Source organism: Blennius ocellaris (assembly GCF_963422515.1).
Source record: "Blennius ocellaris genome assembly, chromosome: 6".
NCBI classification, from domain to species: domain Eukaryota; kingdom Metazoa; phylum Chordata; class Actinopteri; order Blenniiformes; family Blenniidae; genus Blennius; species Blennius ocellaris.
Genome location: NC_137655.1, coordinates 14,599,418 through 14,619,777, shown reverse-complemented (window position 1 = coordinate 14,619,777; position 20,360 = coordinate 14,599,418). Strand labels below are relative to the sequence as shown.

General features: G+C 42.9%; 2 protein-coding genes across 3 annotated transcripts in view; both read right to left on the bottom strand.

Moving 5' to 3' along the window:
- Positions 1 to 242: 242 nt before the first annotated feature.
- Positions 243 to 3,521, bottom strand: pttg1ipb (PTTG1 interacting protein b). Of its 2 annotated transcripts, none has more exons than XM_080497705.1 (7): positions 3,411 to 3,521; positions 3,147 to 3,202; positions 2,954 to 3,062; positions 2,561 to 2,663; positions 2,040 to 2,105; positions 1,654 to 1,700; positions 243 to 1,327 (listed from the first exon to the last, which is right to left on the bottom strand). In XM_080497705.1, exons 1-7 carry the CDS (start codon positions 3,505 to 3,507, stop codon positions 1,299 to 1,301), a joined length of 507 nt encoding a protein of 168 aa, XP_080353831.1. In that variant the 5' UTR covers positions 3,508 to 3,521; the 3' UTR covers positions 243 to 1,298. The 2 variants fall into 2 exon arrangements, with proteins under 2 accessions (XP_080353831.1, XP_080353830.1); XM_080497704.1 differs by having other exon boundaries at positions 243 to 817.
- A 1,034-nt stretch (positions 3,522 to 4,555) lies between these two features.
- Positions 4,556 to 20,360, bottom strand: part of myo10l3 (myosin X, like 3) — a 54,452-nt gene continuing 38,647 nt past the window's right edge. Inside the window, exons 20-41 of the mRNA XM_080497657.1 lie at positions 19,429 to 19,553; positions 19,118 to 19,232; positions 16,077 to 16,183; positions 14,130 to 14,555; positions 14,005 to 14,035; positions 13,086 to 13,913; positions 12,223 to 12,346; positions 11,676 to 11,919; positions 11,486 to 11,581; positions 11,190 to 11,283; positions 10,659 to 10,714; positions 10,309 to 10,451; positions 10,026 to 10,220; positions 9,703 to 9,860; positions 9,092 to 9,215; positions 8,374 to 8,671; positions 8,059 to 8,266; positions 7,791 to 7,927; positions 7,496 to 7,619; positions 6,953 to 7,408; positions 6,396 to 6,587; positions 4,556 to 6,135 (exon numbers count right to left, since the gene is read on the bottom strand). Coding sequence (XP_080353783.1) covers positions 6,031 to 6,135; positions 6,396 to 6,587; positions 6,953 to 7,408; positions 7,496 to 7,619; positions 7,791 to 7,927; positions 8,059 to 8,266; positions 8,374 to 8,671; positions 9,092 to 9,215; positions 9,703 to 9,860; positions 10,026 to 10,220; positions 10,309 to 10,451; positions 10,659 to 10,714; positions 11,190 to 11,283; positions 11,486 to 11,581; positions 11,676 to 11,919; positions 12,223 to 12,346; positions 13,086 to 13,913; positions 14,005 to 14,035; positions 14,130 to 14,555; positions 16,077 to 16,183; positions 19,118 to 19,232; positions 19,429 to 19,553 — 4,386 coding nt within the window. The 3' untranslated portion in view covers positions 4,556 to 6,030. The remainder of the gene's footprint in view (positions 6,136 to 6,395; positions 6,588 to 6,952; positions 7,409 to 7,495; positions 7,620 to 7,790; positions 7,928 to 8,058; positions 8,267 to 8,373; positions 8,672 to 9,091; positions 9,216 to 9,702; positions 9,861 to 10,025; positions 10,221 to 10,308; positions 10,452 to 10,658; positions 10,715 to 11,189; positions 11,284 to 11,485; positions 11,582 to 11,675; positions 11,920 to 12,222; positions 12,347 to 13,085; positions 13,914 to 14,004; positions 14,036 to 14,129; positions 14,556 to 16,076; positions 16,184 to 19,117; positions 19,233 to 19,428; positions 19,554 to 20,360) is intronic.

The following is a 20,360-nucleotide window of genomic DNA, read 5'->3' as shown; positions in this document are numbered from 1 at the left end:
AATTTCAGGGTAGAAAGTGAGATTTCCTTTCTTAATCCACTGTCTGATTTTATTCCATCACTCTTATACTTTACCGCATAATGAAAAAGTGGAGAAATGGTCCATCTCGACAGTTTCCGTTACCAGTTAATGATATTGTCATATGGAAACATGTGCGCCATAAATGAAACCTGGTATGCATTTAATGGAGAATTCTATGATCATTTATTTATACAGGCTGTACAAAGCTCACACGTTTTACATGCAGTTCAAGAGCAGACGTTTATTTGTATTCAATAAAGTTATGAAAACTCATTCTGATACTTGTGAAAAATCTGTTATATAAACGGTTTATAGAGAAAAATAGACTTTGAACTTCAGACATTAACCCAAGTAGTATTGTACTTTGTACATGTGCATTATAAAAAAAAAAAAACTGCATAAAATAAACTGCTAAGATTAGCACCACAATCACACATAGAAACTGACCTTGATCACATTCGAACAATGCTGCACATTACATTAGACAATGTGAGTTTAAAAAAAGATATTTGTGGAAAGAAGACAAACTCATCAGTCATGTTTTAATGTTTGATTTAAACTAGTTGGGGCCTCATATCACAAGAAATTATGTAAACAGCACTCATTGATAAAAAAAAGAGAAAAGAAAAATTAGGTAAAGGAGCTGTTTCACAAGCACTTCCCCACTGAACTCAACCCAGCTCATCACAGTTTACCGCGGGCTACTTGTTCACTGTATCACAGTGTTACTGGCATCATCGCTGACATTCTTCCTAATCATCGTCCATACGGGTGTATGGATTACCCTTTGCCAGACCTGAGAAGAGCAATGAAGAATAAATCAGGAAACCAACAACACTGACGAGACTGAGAAATTTAGATTTCTTTTTTTTTTCCCATGCATGTTGTATTTATATTGGCTGCAATGATCCGAGATGTGTTTAAATAACAAATGTCCGATTCGTTAAGTTCAAGTGCTCATGACCATCTGGGCCATGACGTGACGAATGAGATCATGGATACAAGAGGCCGAAATGACTTTTCTTCGCAAGGTGGCAGACCTCACTCTTCATGATTGAGAGGACACGGTTGATGTGGCTCAGGCATCTGATTAGGATGCCCCCTGGTCGCCTCCCATTAGAAGTCTAGTGGGCACGTCCAACTGAGACCGGGCCCCAAGGTATGCCCAGGACCCGCTGGAGAGATTAGATTTCTCAGTCAGTTCGGGAGCGGCTCGGGATCCCCCCCCCCCAGATGAGCTGGAGGAAGTTGTGGGGGACAGGAATGTCTGGGCTTCTTTACTTTCCATATTTCGACCCCGTGTGCACTAAGCAGGAAAGAAGATGGATGGATGGGTGGGTGGGTAGGTGGATGGATGGGTGGACAGAAGGGTGGGTAGAATAAATTGAGTTCTACTTTGTCAGATATGAGCAATGCAACTTTCTTTCCAGTAGATGGGGCTATAAGATCACATTTGTTGTCTTTACCATACCCCCCTACTTAATTTTCCACTCCAGTCATGATGAATGTTACTGCTGTCTGATCATGGATGTGCACGCTGTCAACGAGGAGCCTTCTTCACATTTGACATTCACATGTATTAACCCACTCAAATCACACACACACAAAAAAAAAACAAGAGCGGACACTCACCATACTTCTGCCTGATTTCATCATGCCTCAGCTGCATTTCTGTCCTTCTGAGAGGAGGAAACAAAGACGAATTGTTAGACAACAGAGAACACTGGGAGAAAGCATGCCTACACTGTCCAAATGATGGCTAAAGGATAAAGACAAAGTACTGCTGTGACAGTATCGACTAAAAGCAACACACATTCCAAGTTGTGATTAAAAAAAAAGAATGTTTGTAATATAAAATGACAGCTAGAGTAGATGGTAAATTATCACATAAAGATAAGTATAGTCATGAGTGTGTGTTATGGAAATGACATATCCAACCCTCTGCTGCTTTCAACCCTTATCGCGACACGAAGGAACTGCTTCAACATTCTAAGAACTGTATTTTGCTGACTATTTACCTCACTTTCTGACGGTCCTTTCTGGCCCGGTTTTGTTTCTCGGCCATTGCATCTTCTCTCTTGTTCCTACAACATGCAGACATGTTAAAACAAATATTGTTCAGATTTGTGGGAAGTTAACTTCTCTTTCACTTTTTGCTGGATCAGCAGTTCTCAGGCTTGGGTCTGGGATCCCCTTCAAGGGAAAAGCAGCGAAATGTGTTTATCTTGAATTTAATCTGCACAAAACCATCAAACAGTTGTGAATCTTGTTCACGTAAGCCCTCTTATCCATTCGTCTTTCCCAGTCAACCCAATTACAAGAGACTGATACACCCGAGACAAAAAGTGAAGTTATTGTCACAGCTCAACTGCAGCCACACATTCTGCCAGGCTTTTGGAGATAGCGGTATCAGCCGAGCCTCAGAGAAAAACAGCCCTTTGTGTTTTCTTCCCTCCTCCTCCTCCTCCTCCTCCTCCTCTTCCTCCTGCTGTGTTGAACCAGATTTTATAGGCAGTGCTTCATGTGACTTCACGCTTACCCAATTCTCTCACACTTGCAGCAGCAGAAGCAGCAAACAAGGATAGAAATGATCAGGACCCCAGCAAGCACGGACATGGTGATGATCAAAATCTGGAAATTTACTGTAAACCACAGTGAAAAACACAGATGAGTTACTTTTCAATGCTCAGCAACAGTTGCATCTTCAGTCAAATATTCACTTGTGAGGAACCCGGTGGAGAAGGTTCCTCACAAACCTATAAAGTGATTATAGGTCATCTTTAGGTCATCTAAATAGAATATGGCACACTATCAAGGTTAAATACCACACGGTTTCAACAACCATCATTTTAACAATTGAGAATAGTGAAAGGAAAGACCAAGAACAAAAAAAATCCAGTAGGTTAAATCCTTGTGTTTCTTTCAGTCTTACCCCAGCACACCCCCCATCGTGCATCATTCAGCGGGCAAATGCTGCTGGGGGGCAAGATGTTCTTCACTGGATAGTCAGAGCATTGCTTGGTGGGCTCGCACCACAAACACTGTAACAAACAAGAACACGAAGACTAAAGTGAATGATCCTCCGGTTTACATGGACGCATGTGGCGGCACTGCAGAAAACTTACAGACACATTCTTCAAGCACTCGTCACAGCTGATGTTGGATCTCAACACACAAGGCACTGGAAGTGAGTGAAATACAGAGCAAAGTCAAGTTTATTGCAGTATGAAGTCCGTTTCGAAACTGATTAAAGGAGGAGATAAATGTTTTATTTTTTTATTCCCATTGACATATCATGTGACAGCCTCCTGACTCCACTCGAGCGAAACAAAACACAGCAAAACAGAAAAAAACCCCGAAATTAATTAATAACAACAATAAAAACCTACCCGGAGCAGGAGCAGGGGTCGAGGTCTGCGCGTGTGTGCTGAGAATAACAGCGCAGAAAATCGTGATAAAAACTGAGAGTTTGTAAAGTGTAGACATGGTGACAGCAGTGAAAGAGCAGGACTGAGAGTGGAGGGCTCGTGAAGGCTGGACCTCTGCTGCACGAGGGCGGCGTCACTGCAACCGGTGTCAGGAAATAGCCGCGGAGTGACACGTCGGACCTTGAACACATCTTTGGGTTATTCTTCCTGGAGGTGGGAGACACTCTGATATTGTGGAAGTACTTGTGGTTTCACTTTTGTAAAAAACAAACAAACAAAGAAACCCCCACAAACAAACAAAACAATTTGATCCAAGTGAAAGAATTCATTTAGTAAAGAAATCACATTTCTTTGTTTGTTTGTTTGTTTTTTAATTTATACAAACAGGGAAGGCCGACGGTAGTCATGGGGCCTTAGGCCCGAATAAATCATCTGTATCTTAAGTATACACCCACTTATCTAGACATACATTTTATTTTTGTTTTCCATTGTTTCATCTAATGCTAATTGTTCCTTCGTTCGAAATAAATAAATAAATAAATAGGCGGCATTCCCGAATTCATGGAAATGGAAACTTTCTGTTTGTCAATTTAAAGGACCACCCTGTGCAATAGTGGCATCTGGTGGAGAGGTTTCAGATTGAAGAAACTTCTATCCCTGCCGCAATAGTGGAAGGTACCCCATACTATATATCTCCTACCTACACATTTATGAGCTATGGTTCTTGCAGGTAACGCTAAAGAAATAGAATTCCGATGTAATTGTGTGTATGTAATCAAGTATTTATATGTGTAGAGTTATTAATTTGGCCATGTGGGTTTAATACCAGCTGACAACTGGGAGGCAACAGGAAGGGGAAACCTTTTACAGTTTGCTGAGGGCTAAATTATTATTATTATTATTAAGGGTATTCTAAATATGATTTACTCAAAGAATTGAGGATACATTAAAATAATCCTCAATTTATTCACGTTGTGTTTCCAATTTAACTCAAAGGAAGGTGAGTGTTGGAAAAATGCGACGTTACTTGTAAAAGACGACGAGTCTTTCTGCACTGTTGGGCAAAGGCTTTCTCACCATTATCAAAGGACACAATAACAAACGGCTCTTGAAATACAATAATTTATTAAAGCATCTTTAAATTCTGATATAAAACACTTTCTGATCTTTCTTCTTCAAAACAATCAGAAATCTCAGAAATACAGTCATCATCATCAATGGCAAGATCAGTCTCTGGTTTGGCCGCCGGCAGCTGACCAGAGCACCTGGGTGAGTACGGTCGGAGAGCAATGGAAGACAGTGATGCAGTGTGAGGTAAATAACCAAGCTCATTATGCTGAGATCAGACTGCTCTCATCATGGACTATACTGGAGGTCGGTTGGCATTGAACCGATTATTTTTGTGTCCGTTTACAAAGGGCCGAGGACAGCACACACTCACTTGGTTAGTGAGGCTATAACAGGAGCTCAGGGTATTGCTCTTCAGTTAATCGAATACTAACAGACTTGCATCAGTGCATTTGGAGCACAGTGTTCACTCCTCAGAGGTGACGCTTTCAGTAAATAAATACCCCACCCGAACGTCATTGCAAAGCTCATTACAAACAAGCAAACACTCTTCAGTAACAGACGTACTGCTAAAGGCATTATCATGCATACTTTTAAAAAACAACATCAGCACGACATCAGTGCTCAAAGAGACACTCAAGAGGACTTGTTTTTGGATGGAAGCAGAAATAAATCATATTAATCATTTGAATTGATGCCTCGTTGTGAAAGCACTGGACTGCCGTGCTTGTAGGTGTTTCATCTTTACTGGTGTTGTGACTTTCTTCATTTTTTTTTGCTGTATTTTTGTTTTCTCTAACGACAGTTGCAAAGTACTTTTATGGCAGAAATAGACATCAATTCTAGCACTTAACATTTTCTTATGTTCTGCTCCACAAGGCCGCATTTACACTGGAATAGCTATAATACCTGAATAAGGCAAAGGGATCTAATCTCTCTGGATGGGAGACAGTTATTATATCCAATAACCTGAGAGAGTTTCTCTTCAGTAAAACAATCAGAACAATTGGCTGTAATAACCGGACACAACAACAACAACAAAAAACATTGATGGGCAGTGCCAACACAGTGTGTGTGTTTGGATGAAAATCTAAATTTCCAAATGCAAATATAAATTAGTTTTCAACCATAAAATAAGGTTATATGGCAAAAGAGTGAGCAAACTCTTTTGGCTTTCTCTAGAAATGGCAATAAAATGGATAAAGAGATGCTGTAATTGCTTTTCAAGTAACAGATGACAAATGACCGGGTCCAAAAAATGAGAGCAAACAACAAATTCGGACGTTGCATGACGAAAGGGACACTTGGGGCAGCTGTAAAGATGCTCGAATGCTCACATTTTCCAGAAGCAGCAACAAAATGTTTTTTTGTGTGTGTGTGTCTGTCTGGATGGAGATTGTACGTGTTGCTACATAACTGAAGTCATAACCTCTGAGGTGAAATCTCTTCTCTCCATCCTTGCAAGGAGTCAGATGAATGATTAGCGAGTACATGTCCTGCTGTGTCCAATGAATCACCTGATCCAATTGGTTCCGTAACTGGACACAGACTTCACACTGCAGCGCTTCTTCACAATCATGTTGATGTAAGCTTTCATGATTTTTGTGATCTCCCCAACCTGTCAATGAAGAAATTGGTCAGATTGTAAATGATTAAAAATAAAAGAAATGTGCATAATCAAGGTCAGAACAGATATTTTTTAAAGTACTGCTTTTTCTAACTCCATAAGCAAATGAACACAAATTTGATCATAATGTGAGGTATAAATCCTACTTTATTCATTGCTGACATTCAAATTATTTCTTCCATATGTTCATAATAACATATTATAAAGTAGTAACACACTTGCGCTCAATAAAAAAAAGATTAAATCTGTACCTGTGGTGTGTCAAAGAACATTTCTCTCTCATCCACAGTGATCTTGTAGGTGCAGGGTTGCGGAGCGCCGAAGAAGATGATGTGCTCGTACGGGAAGGTCTCCAGTGGCTTCGGCTCTCCTCGTTTGTAGACCGATACATTCTCAGCACTCACGCTCAGCCAGAGGTCGTGTGGAAAACCTCCTTCTTTGCACTGCAAGGACACAAACCAATGACTCTCATCAGAAGTACAAAACATACTTGTTCGCCAGTTTGAATACAGGCCATACAAGACTCACTGAAATTAAACACTGTATTAAAAGAAAATGAAAACTATTTCCCTATGGTTGCCACTGAAATGAGCTCCAGAGCTCTAATCATGTTACAGAAGTTACATAAAAATAGCAGTAGTGATGTTTTAAGTCCTTACTTAAAGAGACAGAGCTGTTATGGGTTAGTAGGCAGAGGTATGGAGGTAAGGCCATGAGGTACAGTATTTGTCTTAAGGTTGAAGTTACACAGGTTTATAATGGCAACATTATATCTTCACAGACATCCGAGACATGATTAAGGACTTACCTCAACATCGAACAATGTTGATCCATACCCTGGCCACTCTTTGATAATAGTCATATATTTCAGCATGGCTTGGTGCTGGTCCAGACTTTTGAGGCGGGACCACTTTTCCACGATGCTCGCTCTGGTGGCAGACATCTCCTCCTTTATCCACATCTCCAACATCTGCTCCTCTTCCATGCGCTGTTTCTTCATCGAGCCAGTTTTCAGCCCCCGGCGCAGTGTCCCATCCAAGAAGCTGGTCCTCCGACGCTCCAGGGTTTGGCCCGACCCAGATGCTCCCCCCACCTTAGTAAATTGTAGGATGCGATTGCGCAGGCGACCCACGGGGTAGACGCTTTCCAGGCTCCACACGACCCGTGCTTTGTCTCCGTGAAGGAACTGCAGGCGGAGGGCAGCAAGGTGTTGCAGGGTCTCTTCTCGAGCAGGGAAGTGGCCTCGGGTCAAACTCTCATGTGCCTGAACGAAGAGCAGAAAAACGGATATCAACTATGCTTTTAAAAAAAGAAATGATGATTGACACGAAGTGTGCTCAGGAAAACAGACCTGCTCGAACATGAACGCAAACTCCACTCCTTCCTTTGGCATGCTCTCCACATCCAGGAAACAGTAGAGTTTGAAATACAGCTTCCATTGGCCTTCGTGCTCAGCTTCCTCACTGCCAGCAAGCCTGCGATACAGTAGTTTTATTTATTTTATCATGTCCTGAAAACATATCTCAGTGTATCTCAAGGCATCTGTCTCATAACAGAACTACAAGCTTATAAAAAAAGACGCATTGTGCCACAATGAAACACAGGGGATGGTACGAGCAACGCAAGTGTTGTAGTGTAACACACACCTTTCAAATTTAGCCAAAACATCAGCCACCAGGACTCTGCTTTCCACAGCTTTGTCAATAGTATTGTTGTGCTCAAAGAGGGCAAACATGTTCCTGCTATCCTCCATGGCCAAACCTCGGATAAGCTTCTCCACCACCTGAATGGAGAAAAACGAAGTATCAGTGTGGCTTCTTCTCTTCTCACCATATTATGAGACATAAACTCACAGCAAAAGTTTGCAGAGGAACCATACAATGACCAATTTCACAGTGACGGCAGCTTGTTTACCTCTCCGGCGGTGGTGTGTGAGTTGATGGAGATTTTGCAGGAGCCTCCTCCATGGCAGTAGACCGTGGTGGTCATTTCCTGCCTGGTAAGCAGGGCCATGATTTCCTCTTGAGAGGGAACAAACTCCCGAGTTTTGGTCTTCTTCAGAGACTCACCGACGAAATGGGAAAACATTTCAATTTCTGTCCCTGGAAAGAGCTCCTTAATCCTGGGAAAATGCACAAAAGCAAAGTCAAATAGAAGTCTTGAATAGAAAAAATGTGAATATGATCATGGGGCTTTTGCAGTTATCCTTTGTTCTCAACAGGCGGGTACCTTTTCAGGTGAAACTTGAGGTAGCGAAGGATGCCTCTGCTGGGCAGAAAGGTGCAGCTCATGCAGGTCAAGAGATGCCAGTGAGCTCGATTGGCAAGACTGTTGGGGTGCGGAACATGATTGGTTTGTTTGATTAGCTGACAGTAAACCTCATCCCTTAATGGCCTCAGGTCTTGGCAGGTCTGCAGGATTCCCTGGATGATTGGCACAGGGTCGGACACAGCCTCCATCTCCTGCAGAGAGTTGAAAATCTTCACGGCCTCGTCCTGCAGGCTCGTATAACCCTTTTCCTTTTGCACTGAAGAAGATGAAGAGGGAAATAATTATTTTCAAACATGTTTTATTTTTGTCATTATTGTTTTCCCTATTCATAATCAAGTTGACTTTTGTTCTAAATAAAAAAAACTATTAAGCTGCAGCTTTCTGGAGTATACCGTACATCCAGATACCCCATTGGGAAGTATAATGTCCTGATACAAGTGATGAAATATTCCGTCCCGAGTCCTGAATTAAAAATGACCATCTTTTGACCCACTAATGAGTTTTAATTTATTAGAATTAATTGTATTTCACTTTTAAGGTTCTGCTTCTTGGGCAGAGAAGTACATATCCTGAGTCATGTACACAAATATGACTAAAGAAACATGCTTGTAACAGATTTTAACAGTAACAGATTTTTCAATAGCAGTAGGTTTCAGGCTGTATGTGAAAGACTTACGGTGAATGTTGACATCTCCATAAGGCAGAGGTAGAAGAGGGGAGTGCAAAGGATGTTGGGTATATCTCAAGATGGGATTCCTCCAGTAAGTCTGCTCCACGGCCTCCACATTCAGACTGCTCTCCTAAACACACAAAAGAACAGCCAATGGTCTTGCTATTAAATCATTTGTTCAATTTGACATCTTTCCAAAGAATTCAAAAATGTTGGAGATGTTATGCAGAAATGTGTCAGAGAAGAAAAAAAATAGAAGATCATATTACAGATAATAGGCTTAAAAACAACAGTGAGAACAGGATATAATCTGAGGTGTTTTGCTGGAAGTAAAAGATAAATAAGATGTTTGTGTCTGTGAAAGCTCATTCTGATAGACCACAGCACACAGGCAGTGAGAACAAATACCTCACTTTAATACAGAGTGAGTCCCTGCCAATGGTTTGCATGACTGAAAAGAATTTGAGTTACAAGATCAATCCCTGTTTGTGAATGAAACATGCATTATTATTCTTACAAAGGTCAGCGAATTCATTGAAATACATTACAGCCAAATGAATCCACAGACACCAACAGTTATCAGTGACAAGAGACTGCGTCAAGTAAAAATATATTACCTTGATGTCCCTGATGAGCTGCTGTGTTGGGGTTTCAATAGGAACCTTGCTGTCGATTGCACCCTGTATAGCATTTGCCCACCGCATGGCTTCATTCAGCATTTTAGTGTAAAGCCTGTAGGAGTGTTTACGACCATGCACGATTATATTCCAGTAACCTGGGTGGAGAGAAAAAAGGAAGCAAGCAGTTAGATAAAGTCATAGTAAAGCACAAGGCAAGCTAAAAGTCTAAAAGACCAAATGCTAAAATGAATATTCTACATATTGGCTTATGAAAGGAAACCAGAAGAAATGCATATAACAACGGATGATGTGGAGCTGACCAGTTTCCTTGAAGACTTTCTCATCAGGCTGCACCACGGAGCAGAGGCTGTTGAGCACCAGGGTTCCGAGTTTAGAGGCGCTGCGCTCGGATGACTTGTAATAATCCAGGGAATTACTGGTGAGTACAAACCAGCGCTTCTTCAGCTTAAGAGAAGTGCTTTTAGCTCCTGATTTCATCTCTTTATGAAGCCAACCTGTCAGGATGATATATACATATATAAATATATATACCAATATTTGAGTGAGCACATAAATCATTTCAAAGCAGCACAACTGACTGACCTCTGACTAAAAACTCCTGTCCATCAGTTCTCAAGTCTCCTTTGGATTTTTGCAGCAGGCCTATCCAGTGGTGCATCTCCTCAGGCGTGTCAGTGTTGCAGTGGATCACTCGGTTTGCCGTGATGATCACAAATGAGTTTGGTCTGGCAGAAAGAAAACATCACACAGATGTCACCCGAGGTTGTTAGTTTCATTCCCATGCACACGAATGTAAACAACAAGATGCGGTTTAAATACAACTTTTGTTCACATCGGGGTGAGGACTTAAGAGGACTCTATCCTCATACCAACATGTGCTTATAGATGAGGTGGGACCAAATTCAGGGTAAGATCAGTTGCCAATTCCTCACCTGTCCGGGTTGTCAGAAGCACAAACAGAATCAATCAAGCCCACATCCAGAGTGCCCTGAAAGGTGAAAACAAAGAAAGATGTTTATCTAGCTGCTAAATAGTCCCCATAGTAAATTATTGTGTCTATCCACATTAAAAGCACTGAGAGTAAACCAAGACTGACTAGTTTGTGAGAAATGACTTCCTGTGCAGTGAAGGGGAAGTTATGATTCTCTGAAAGTTCACTGGTGGACTCAGCCTCTTTACTGTCATAATATTTCAAAACGGTCAAATGGTATGTTATTAAAAAAAAAAAGGCTTAGTACTACTTTCATTTCTAACAAACACCCTGCAATCATCCAATATCCAAATAATGACCAATGACTACCGGTAGTGTGTGTGTTTTTGTTCCTCTGTAGTTTGAATGACTATATGACTCAGACTTGAACCATCAAATCTTTGATGATTTGGTTACATGCTTTTGCCCTACTGCTGGAAAACAGAGCTGAAGCTGTGGCAGCCAGTCAGTGGAGAGGTAAAACAGCACTAACCACTGCATTCTTTGGGTTGGCCTGTTCATGGTGCATCTCCATGAGCTGCTCCGGGCTGGCGGTGTGGACTCGGCTCAGCACATTGAACCAACCACTGGGTGGGTCAGAGGGAGTTCAGAAAGGAAAAGTCAGTTAACACGGAATTGCAATCTATGCATGAAGTTCCATACAGCAACCACAAGGGGGAACTTTACTTCCATGCATAGCTTCTTCAGTGAACTCATAAAAAAAAAAGAAAAAACACTATTGACAAAATAGTTGTGGCTGGTTGCACAGAATATGCAGATGTAATGTACCTGGCATCTTCAGGAGACTCTGTATAGATGTGGTAAGTCCTCTCCTCAGTTACAATATTCAGTGCATTTTCCTTCTCATGATTGTCCACAATTTCCCTGCCAACGCAGAAAGGATACCAACAAGTTGATACCCAACTCCGTGTGTTTGATTGATTCCAGAATCCAAATGATAAAGAGTACGGCATCTTACTTGGCAGTGCGAACGTCGATGGTTCCTTTAAGCTTCTCTTCACTATCATTCTCAAAGTACATTAGTTTTGACTCTCGCAGCACAAACCAGCGCATCTTCCAGTTACGCCGAGACAAAGTGGACATTCCTCCTCCTTTCTTATAAAGCCAGCCAGATTTGACAGAGTCCTGCTTTGCCCGGAACCACATGAAGGTCTCGTCTTTGAGGACACACCATCGCCGCCGCCAAGGGATCATTAGACCGCCTGTAAAGAAAGGAGAAATGCACAAGGTTGAAGAATAGAGACATTTGAAATGTCACTTTGATAGGAGACATGGAATACATCTTTAACAACTATCTTTTATACTTAAACATACGCATTTGAATTACATGTCTGCAACAAAGCTACACAAGCCTATCATAAAAAGAAAGAGTACAAAAGGAAATAATTAAAGAACAAGGAAGTGTGTTACAAAATGTTTCTAAATCTGATCAAATCTAATATATGAACTCTATTTGCAGAAATGATCTGCTTGTGGCTTTCTGGTGGTTTGACGCTGCTACTCACTCTTCATGTAGAGGTAGCCGTGAAAGTATGGAGGCCCGCTGCCATTCAGTGGATTCACTCTCCCGTTAGAAACTTCCTCATCTGTGTCCACATAACCGTCGTTGTCTTCATCACTGTCAATGAACTGAAACAGGGAAAAAAAAACAACCCTACTTAATTTATGATGCTGGGAATCACTGTGGAATCAGTAAAACTAACATGAGAAGGTAAAAAGTAAATAAAAAAATATTTTTTTGTAATTTTTGTATTCAACAGGACAGGTCAAATCATTTACCCCCACACCCCGCCACACACACACAGACACACGCACACACACAAACACACTAGCCTGCCACCACATAAAGCAATGCCCCTTCACTCTTGACATTTTGCTGATCTAACAGCGTCAGCTCTGAGCTCTTTGCTCGACTTGCAGGATCAGCAGAGCCAAAGCAAATAACTGCAACAGTATTTCACCGGGTTTCTGACTCTTTTGATAAGATCCCGGCTTGTACGAAAGCTACCTGCAACTGAGTTTGCGGAGCAGGATTTCCTCCTTGAGGTGATGTGTGGAAAGTTTAATATACACAGAGGAAATCTAGCTGTGCGCCAGTAAAGTCAAAAACTATGGGGCAAGTTTCCTTTGATGCAGAAATTACATTTGGTTTAGGTTCCACAGTAAGTCATTTAAGTTCTTCTGTTTCACAGAAGCCATTTGCTCTTTTGTCTGCATCCGCTGCTTCTACTTCTAATGGACCTCAGGTGTTACTCCAAACAACAACACTTTTGGATTACAAGATGAGAAAACGAAATGCTGTGCATTTTAACTTTTTAACAGTTAAGCAGAGTTTGACATCATTTACTGTGAACTTGTTATTTCTCACTGAGTCTGAGCTGCCTCTGAAGGAGTCCAGGCTGTTTTGGGTGCATGAGGACTTTCGCAGCACGTCCTCGTCGGTTATATGGCCGTCATTGGTGCTAGCGCCTGAGCTCCCATGAGCCTCCTCAAACTCTTCTTGGTCATAGTCTGACTCTGCGTCTGGCAAGTTTGCTTGGGATGCGTCTTCATTCACATGCTCAAAGTCTGATCCACTGCCAGTGCTCTGGCATGGCCTCCATTCTCCATTAGTGATCAGCGGAGGACAAGGAAGGTGGGGGGGTTTGGAGTCTGTCAGCAGAGGGGCATGATCTAGTCCATTGGGGGTAAGAGAGGTGACGTTTGTGAGTGCAGGAGAACACGAAGAAGATGGAGAGATCACTACTCCCTCAGCAAAGGCAGGCGGAGGAGGGGGAATACTGTGGAATACTTCCTTGTCAAGAGGAACTGCAGCCGGAGGAGGAAAGTCAGGTAAGGGAATGCACTCGTCCTCGGCAGGGAAACCCTCGTCTACCTCCTCCTCGGCCAGAGGAGCAGTGGATTCCGTTGGGTCATGAAGGTTCTCCTCGCTCGAGAGGGATGGCTCAAGGCCACCAAAGTCCAACAGCTCCAGAAACTCTGTAGCCACACGAGAAGCCTCCTTCTCCAGCCTGTAGATCTCAGCATTCCTCATCTGTCGAAGCTCTTCATGGGAGACATCACCGAGGAGGGACACGCCGTCTTCCTGCTGCTTTTGTAGACGCTCAATCTCCCTCTCGAGTCGCAGGATCTCCTCCATTTGACGGCTTTCCTCCTCCGATGTTTGGCTGTGGGACAAAGTCTGAGCAAGCTCTTTCTGTTGGCAAGATGAGTAAGCAAGGAAAGCAAATGTAAGCAGTTTGTACCAAAGAGCTTAAATTGTGCCGCATGTTTGAAACTTTATTTACCTTTTGACAAGCACCATTCACCAATGAGTTCCTAAAGACAAAATAGAAAGACTTCAGTCACGTTGCACATTTAAAGCATTAATCCAAGTCGATTCCAGCAAATCACAAATATTCAAACTTTGTACCTTATCTCGTCTCCATTCGCCATTAATTTTTGTTTGTCTCCTTTCTCCCTCATCAGTCTCTGCTCTTCGTTCCACGAGGCCTCCTCTGCCCTCCTCTTCAGCTCCTCCTCCCTTAGCCTCTGCTTTTCCTCCTCTTCTATCCGTCTTCTCTCCTCCTCCTGTTTCTCCATCTCCTCCATTCTCTTTTTCTCTTCTTCTACACGCCTTCTCTCCTCTTCCTCTTCCCTCCTCCTCCTCTCCTCGTCCTCTTGCCTCTGCTTCTCCTCCTTGAGTTGTAAAAAGAGGGATCTGGCCACCCGGCCTCTGTGATGCTTCTGCAGGACAATGGTGGCCAAGCGCAGACGCAGGAAGGCACGTCTCCAAAAGTGGGCCCTGTAGTTCTTCTGGATGGTGACGACGCTGGACAGAACCCTCTTATAATGTTTCCTGTTGGAAAAATCAAGCACAAACATTTGTATTCAGCTTAAACAACATATTTTTTTTTTAACATCATCTTGTAATATTTTGTGCCTCCTCCCACAAATCTCTTTGTACGTGGCCCCCTCATTATGCCCATTGGGGGTGGTTTCTGTTTAAATAAACAATCTTGTACACAGGCCGTGCTTTGTGAACTATGCGATGTTCGGGGTCTGATGGGCTTGTACTGTTCCTATTGTGGCAGTGTGGGCTGCTGTGTTTAGCCCTGTGACTATGCCCAATCACCCACACACAGCACATGCATTGACTACACACACGCACGCACACATATAAACACACACACACACATACATGAACACACGTGACTTTCTCAGGACCACACATACAGCTCTGACCTTTTGACCCCCCCCTAACCTGACATAGTCTCCACAGCAATCAGTTCACGGCCTTTGACTGGTCTCAGAACAGACTCAAAATATAGATAATGTTACATGTAATAGTACAAAGCCTTTACTTGAGGCTTTCGGGAATGTCCCGAGGCTTAGTCCTTCGTACAAATGACTCGGAAGGGAAGGAAAGCCACAACCTGAACGCTGTCATCAGTCCTATTATAGTTTCCAAATGGAGCCTTACAGAGGACTGTATGTAACGTTATACACGGTAGAGTACAGGTGCAGTATGGTTACATTACATGTCTATGAAGGTCTGTGCTTGCAGAGTTTTACACAACCATATTGAAATATATCTTGTCTGTCAGGTAGCAGAGTGGATCGGTGAAGATATAGTGTACACCTATACATAGTATCTGTTTATTGAAATAAAGCCATTTGAGTAACTGAAACATAGGGCAATGAATCAAATGAATTCGTGCTGCAATAGATCCTAAGGTTGCAGCACCATCTTATCCATATGCACTGATTGTTAATTATATTGTTTTCTGCACATCTACAAAATCACATTTTAACCCAGGAAAACCTGCGGCTCTGAGTATTGAAATGCAACTAATAAAGTCATCTCACATAACACGCAGTGTTTTCCAGTTTGTCCAGAGTAAATTGATTTATTTTACTTGTCAATAAGAGTTCATGGATGACAAGATAGATTTCTTCATGACTCCCGATTAGGTTTCAGACCCAGATGGAAAAGTGTCTCGTTTGGATTATAGCTGGGTGCACAATTTGTAATGACTTGGCCCATGAGCAAAACAGCATGATTGAAGCCCACATAACACACATGCATGTATTGACAAAAAGGTAAACAAGTATCCAAAGGCATTGCACAAACACACACAATCTGCCCTCACCCCAGCACACACACACACACACACACACACACACACACACACACACACACACACACACACACACACACACACACACACACACACACACACACACACACACACACACACACACACACACACACACACACACACACACACACACACAGGCTGAACACCTCTACTACAAAACAAACACTGACAACTGTCGCTGCCACTCATTCACCCCTCCTCCACTCTCCACCACTCACCTTGCCACATAGCTGAGGATGTGGGCGCGGATCACCATGCCAGCCCTGCGCCGCACCTCTTCCCTCTCCTTCTCCAGCCTTTGCTCCAGGGCCTCCTTCAAGAACACCTGCGGGACGAGGAGTGCCACGGCCGCCAGGGAGAGACGCACAGAGAAGGAAAAGTGAGGGTGAGGGGAAAGGAAAAACAAAATGGGATGGATTAGTTCCTCTTCTTGGTGAGGTTGTAAAAGAGGGCCCACAGAGATGTGAGGGGGCCCCTGTTGTCTGTTGGCAGCACCCTGCGCCCACTGCAGAGGAAGCTGTGGTGCAGCTGAGGCTAGCAGATGAGCTGCTCTCCCTGACTGCAGAATGGAGCCGAAGGGAAAAGTAGCAGTGAGACTGCAGGGCGAGTGCTGCTGCAGAGCCTCATTGTGTCCGGACGTCCTTCCTGAGCATTTGCCTTCTGCTGCCACTGCGTTGGGAGCTCGACTGTGTACAGGCAGAAAGGCACAGAGAGGGAGGGGAAGGGGATGGGAGAGGTAGGGAGAGGAGGGATGAAGGGATGAGGGGGAGGGATGGTGGCTGGTGTCCAGATAGAAAGCCACACCCCTCCTTGCTCTCATGAAGGAAGGGGGGGAAAAAAGAAAGAGTTTTGTTAACCCTTCCTTCACTCTTGGAGACTTTGGTACTTTCTCCATCAGACATCCAGGAAGCTGGAACCTCTCTTGGATTAAACCAGTCAAGAAATATGAACATACAGCACTAACGCGGCTTTAATAAAAACATAATCAGATTTAGTCTGATTATGGTTACAGGCCAGAATAGCTGAGGGTTTATACGAGACTATCTGTATCTGGCCAGCAGGATCATCAGTCTGCGAGGAGGGGAAAAGACCTTTTAGTGACAATGTGTGCGCGTTTGTGTCCCAGATGTTCCACTAATCAAAGGCTCCAACAGCTGCAGCCTGAACTGCCTCTGTAAAGTCTGTGAGAGAGGAGGAAGCTTCCTCTTCGTCCACATCCTTCCCTCGTCTGTAAAATAAATGGCTCACAATCACACACATACACACACAGATACACACAATCCCTGCAACATCACCCAGGCTCCTAATTCTCGGCACACACACTTCCTCTGCACACAATCGGCACGTATATAATTACACACAGATTGTTTCTCCAAAGGAAATGTAGCCCCCTTCCCACAAGCCACACTACATTACCCTAAACCCCAAAATATAGTGTTGCCATTAAAAACACAAGCACATGCACGAAATATCACATCCTCAACCTCACTATGCATTTTTTGAGAGGTTTGCTTTTGAAAAAAAAAAAAAAAAAAAAAGTTGGCCTCTCTGTTTTTCTTTTTCAATATATACACTGACTGAAGCGAAGCAGTCAGCAGAGTCAGCCAAACGTCAAAGTGCTGATCCTGGAAACACATAGTTTAACCTGCAGGGTGGATGTATTGCAGACTTCACAGCGACTCCAGAGATGTACTCTATGTGCATGCGTGAGAAATTTAATATACATAGGCATGCACACGTTAGTGGTTATGATTCAAAAAGGAGCCAAACATGTGGCTCACATCAAACATCTTTTGTCTTGTCTTCGCTCTGGTACCATACCATGTGCACAGCTGACACGGCTCACGGTGGCCTTGCCAAATTGGGAATTACAACCAAACTGTCCAAAATGGTAGCAGCAGACTTGTAATGTCTCCGTAATTTAACAGCCACACAGCAACCACAACTAAGAGCAGGAAGAAGCAAAGGGTCAAAGGCGGATTTAGCAAGAGTTCAAAAAAGCTCCACAAAAACTGTTTCATTTAGTGTTTTCTTTCTCGTTTAGCCTTTTATGTAGAGTATAACAGGTTTTGCTGTCCAGATTGAGCAAGTCATTTCAAGTTAATCATTCAGTGACAAATGGATCTGGTGGTTAGAAAGGGGGATTTATGGTTGTTTGAATTAAAAGGCTGGAGAGACAAATAGATAAGCATCACTGAGAGCTGTGTTGCAACAAATGTGAATTCCATCATGAATTTTCAAGCTTTGTAGTGTGAAATGTGACTTCCATTTAACCTCTGTGCTGCTGCAGCTTCTAATCACTGCAGTCTCCCTCCAAATCACTCACTGGGAGTTCAGTTTATTACAGCAACAGCTCAGTGCGTGTCAGGATGCTCAAAGTCTTCCAGCTACAACAAGGCTGCTTCAGGATTACTGTAAGCCCCCCCCCCCCCCCCTCCCTCTCACCCCCCCACCCCCACAACCTGCAATGGGTTATAGTTACAGTAACAGTGTCAGGGATTTCAAGAGTAGCCAAGTTACCCTGCGGTTGTCAACAAGAAAGCTGCAGTTTGACCACAGCTGGTCAAAAAGATCTCCTGGACATGAGTCACTGCCACAGTGGGACACATTAACAGCTTGGGAATAAAACCAGCTTTATGTACTGAGAGACATTTGGTTTCAGAAGATGACAGATTAAAAGTTTTACTGTTATTATTTCTTTTCTTTTTTTAAATCTCTTCAGATTTCTTTTTTAAGGAACTGTGACAAAAAAAATTAAGGTTTATACTTTTAGATTTAACTTTTCATGCAAAATTGCAAGACCATGCACTTGACCAACTCGTGCCCTGCAAAGTGTTGCAGGAAAACATAAACTGACATTTCACCTACTAGTCCTTCAGCCTGCCCAGCTGTGTTCATGTCTGTTTTAAGACTGCCACTCTATCGGGCCCAAGCGTGCATGTCTTAGTACTTGCGTACATTACTACGAGCGAGGGGACAAATATCGGTTCACACAGTCACATTAACAGAACCAGTCTCCCATTTTTGGAGACAAAGAGCTTCTCACCACCAAGTTAAAGATTACATTTCAGGATTAAGACTTTGTTTTCTGGATAATGTTAGGGATGAGGGTTAGGTTTAGTGTTATATAGCTAAGTTGGGATAATGGTTATGGTTACACAAAGTACCCAGAGTTTAAATCAATCCAATGTCCTTTTAAGTGACAAAAACAAGTCTGGGCCTGTGTATGCACGAGTTCATGTGTGTTTACGTGCTGCACCTTTGTTTTCCCCAGCTGCCACTCTTTCTTGGTTTTGTCATGAAGACTGAGAAGCTCCGAGCAATTCTCCCTCTCATCTCCCAAGTGGATTTTGTTTTTCAGGATCATCTTGTACCTGTGGAAACACACACAACCATGACATAAATTGACATATTTGCACAAACAGAGAGGAAGCCGATGAAAACAACTACAAAACAGTGTCTCCCACAGCATTTCACATGTAATATTTTAATTTGATTGCTTCTTTTTAGTTGAATCAAATTCAGCTGTTTCCCACAGTGTTTCGTGTGAGTCTGCTTTATTGTCCTGACCTCCTGTAGAAGTCCGAAAAGGTTCTACGAACAGGAAAGCCAGCTCTCCGTATCTTCACAGTTTCCAGCATCCCAGAGTATCTCAGCTGATTCAGGACAACATCAGGATCAAACTGGTTGGCCTTCTGTAAATCACAATGAAAAAAGTTGACACAGCAAGCAATTTGTATTCAATCGTAATGAATTCAACACCACCAGATCACTGATTCCAGGAGATTTAAAAAAAAAAAATTGTAACAGCTGTGTTTGCATGGAGAACTCAGAACAACTGGTGTTTTGATGGCAAAGTACATATCTATCCATCCATCTTCTCCACCGCCTTGTTCACTTTGAGAGTTATGGGCCACTGGAGCCAATCCGAGCCGACTGTAGTCGAAGGCAGGGAATACCCTGGACAGGTTCCTAGTGTGAAAGTATGTGTTCCCTCAGAAAAAAAAAGCCCTTCACTGCACTTAGTATGAGACGTGAGACAGCTAAATAGTGCAGGCACACCTTTGAGTGCCCTCACTGCTGAGTCGAGTTAAACTTGAACTAAAAAGTAAATTACTATGTTGAGTGCTATCATTTTACATTAACAATCAGGTTACAAAAAAGGAAACACACACTATCCAAGGAGAAACCTGAACAGTGTTGAGCAAGACCTTGATAGACGGGGAGGCCCTTCTCCCTGAAATAATCAGCTGCTTTGTTCGCAGCTCTGTGTTACCAATAATCCTCCGGCTTTCTTATCAGGGACGATCTGTGATGACTGTCGCCCCTCTACACAGGCTGCCCAATCTCTCAAGCCCGTACGAAGGCCATTTGTCACCCAGAGGGCACACAGTGCTGGATAAGCCCTGTACAGGACCACAGCATTCCACAGTGTGTCAATCTAATTACAAGCTAATGCTACTATGCATGGAAACAGACTTACTTGGATAATAAAGGCACTT